The sequence below is a fragment of the Galeopterus variegatus genome, unplaced genomic scaffold (genome assembly GCF_000696425.1).
Source record: "Galeopterus variegatus unplaced genomic scaffold, G_variegatus-3.0.2 Scaffold50965, whole genome shotgun sequence".
In the NCBI taxonomy this organism is placed as follows: domain Eukaryota; kingdom Metazoa; phylum Chordata; class Mammalia; order Dermoptera; family Cynocephalidae; genus Galeopterus; species Galeopterus variegatus.
The window spans coordinates 2,649-3,454 of record NW_007777076.1 but is presented as its reverse complement, the minus strand read 5'-3'; the positions used below and the strand labels follow the sequence as shown (position 1 = coordinate 3,454).

Genomic DNA, 806 nt, shown 5'->3' with positions numbered 1-806 from the left:
CTCTCATTATATTGATCATGACTACTGAAAGTTAATCAATCAAAGAGTGAATTGTTGAGAGTTTGATTGGATTGTTTTTCAGTCACTTGGAGTAACCTTTTCCACTTATTTCATCTTCTGAAAATTGTCTTTGTGTGTGCATGAGACAGTGAAGCTAGCTACAGACGGATTTTAGCCATTGAAATTTTCTTCAAGATTGTAGAGTTCAAAGATCATCAAGCCCACTCGTTCCCAGCCTGGGTTTCCCATTGGAGTTACTTGGAGACTGTGTTCCAACTACACAGATTCAGATGGGCTAAGACCTGGCCACTGAGATTTTTTAAAGCTCCTCACTGAGATGAGTCTAGTATGCAGCAAGCTATGAGAACCACTGAACTAGTTCAACCTCCTCAATTTAAACATGAGCCAACTAAAGCCCAGACAGGTTTTACAGTAGGTTGAACATCACAGTCTGAGTAGCTCCTGATAATGGACAAGACATGGCTACTTATAAAGCTTAGGTACTTTGTAACAATCTTTACTTGATCCATTTGTGCATTTTTTGAAAACACAGGTCACCAAGGGTTCCACCTGTGCTGTGTTTGGCCTGGGAGGAGTGGGTCTGTCCACTATCATGGGCTGTAAAGCAGCCGGAGCATCCAGAATCATTGCAGTGGACATCAACAAGGACAAATTTGCAAAGGCCAGAGAGGTGGGGGCCACCGAGTGCATCAACCCTCAAGACTACAAGGAACCCATACAGGAGGTGCTAAAGGAAATGACCGATGGAGGTGTGGATTTTTCCTTTGAGGTCATTGGTCGGCTTG

The 806-nt window shown here is 43.3% G+C and overlaps 1 protein-coding gene across 1 annotated transcript in view; it reads left to right on the top strand.

The window, feature by feature from the left end:
* The first annotated feature begins 116 nt into the window (after positions 1–116).
* LOC103584346 (alcohol dehydrogenase 1C-like) overlaps positions 117–806 on the top strand; it is a 3,294-nt gene continuing 2,604 nt past the window's right edge. Inside the window, exon 1 of the mRNA XM_008565391.1 lies at positions 117–797. Within this exon, the coding sequence (XP_008563613.1) occupies positions 614–797 (184 nt within the window). The 5' untranslated portion in view covers positions 117–613. The remainder of the gene's footprint in view (positions 798–806) is intronic.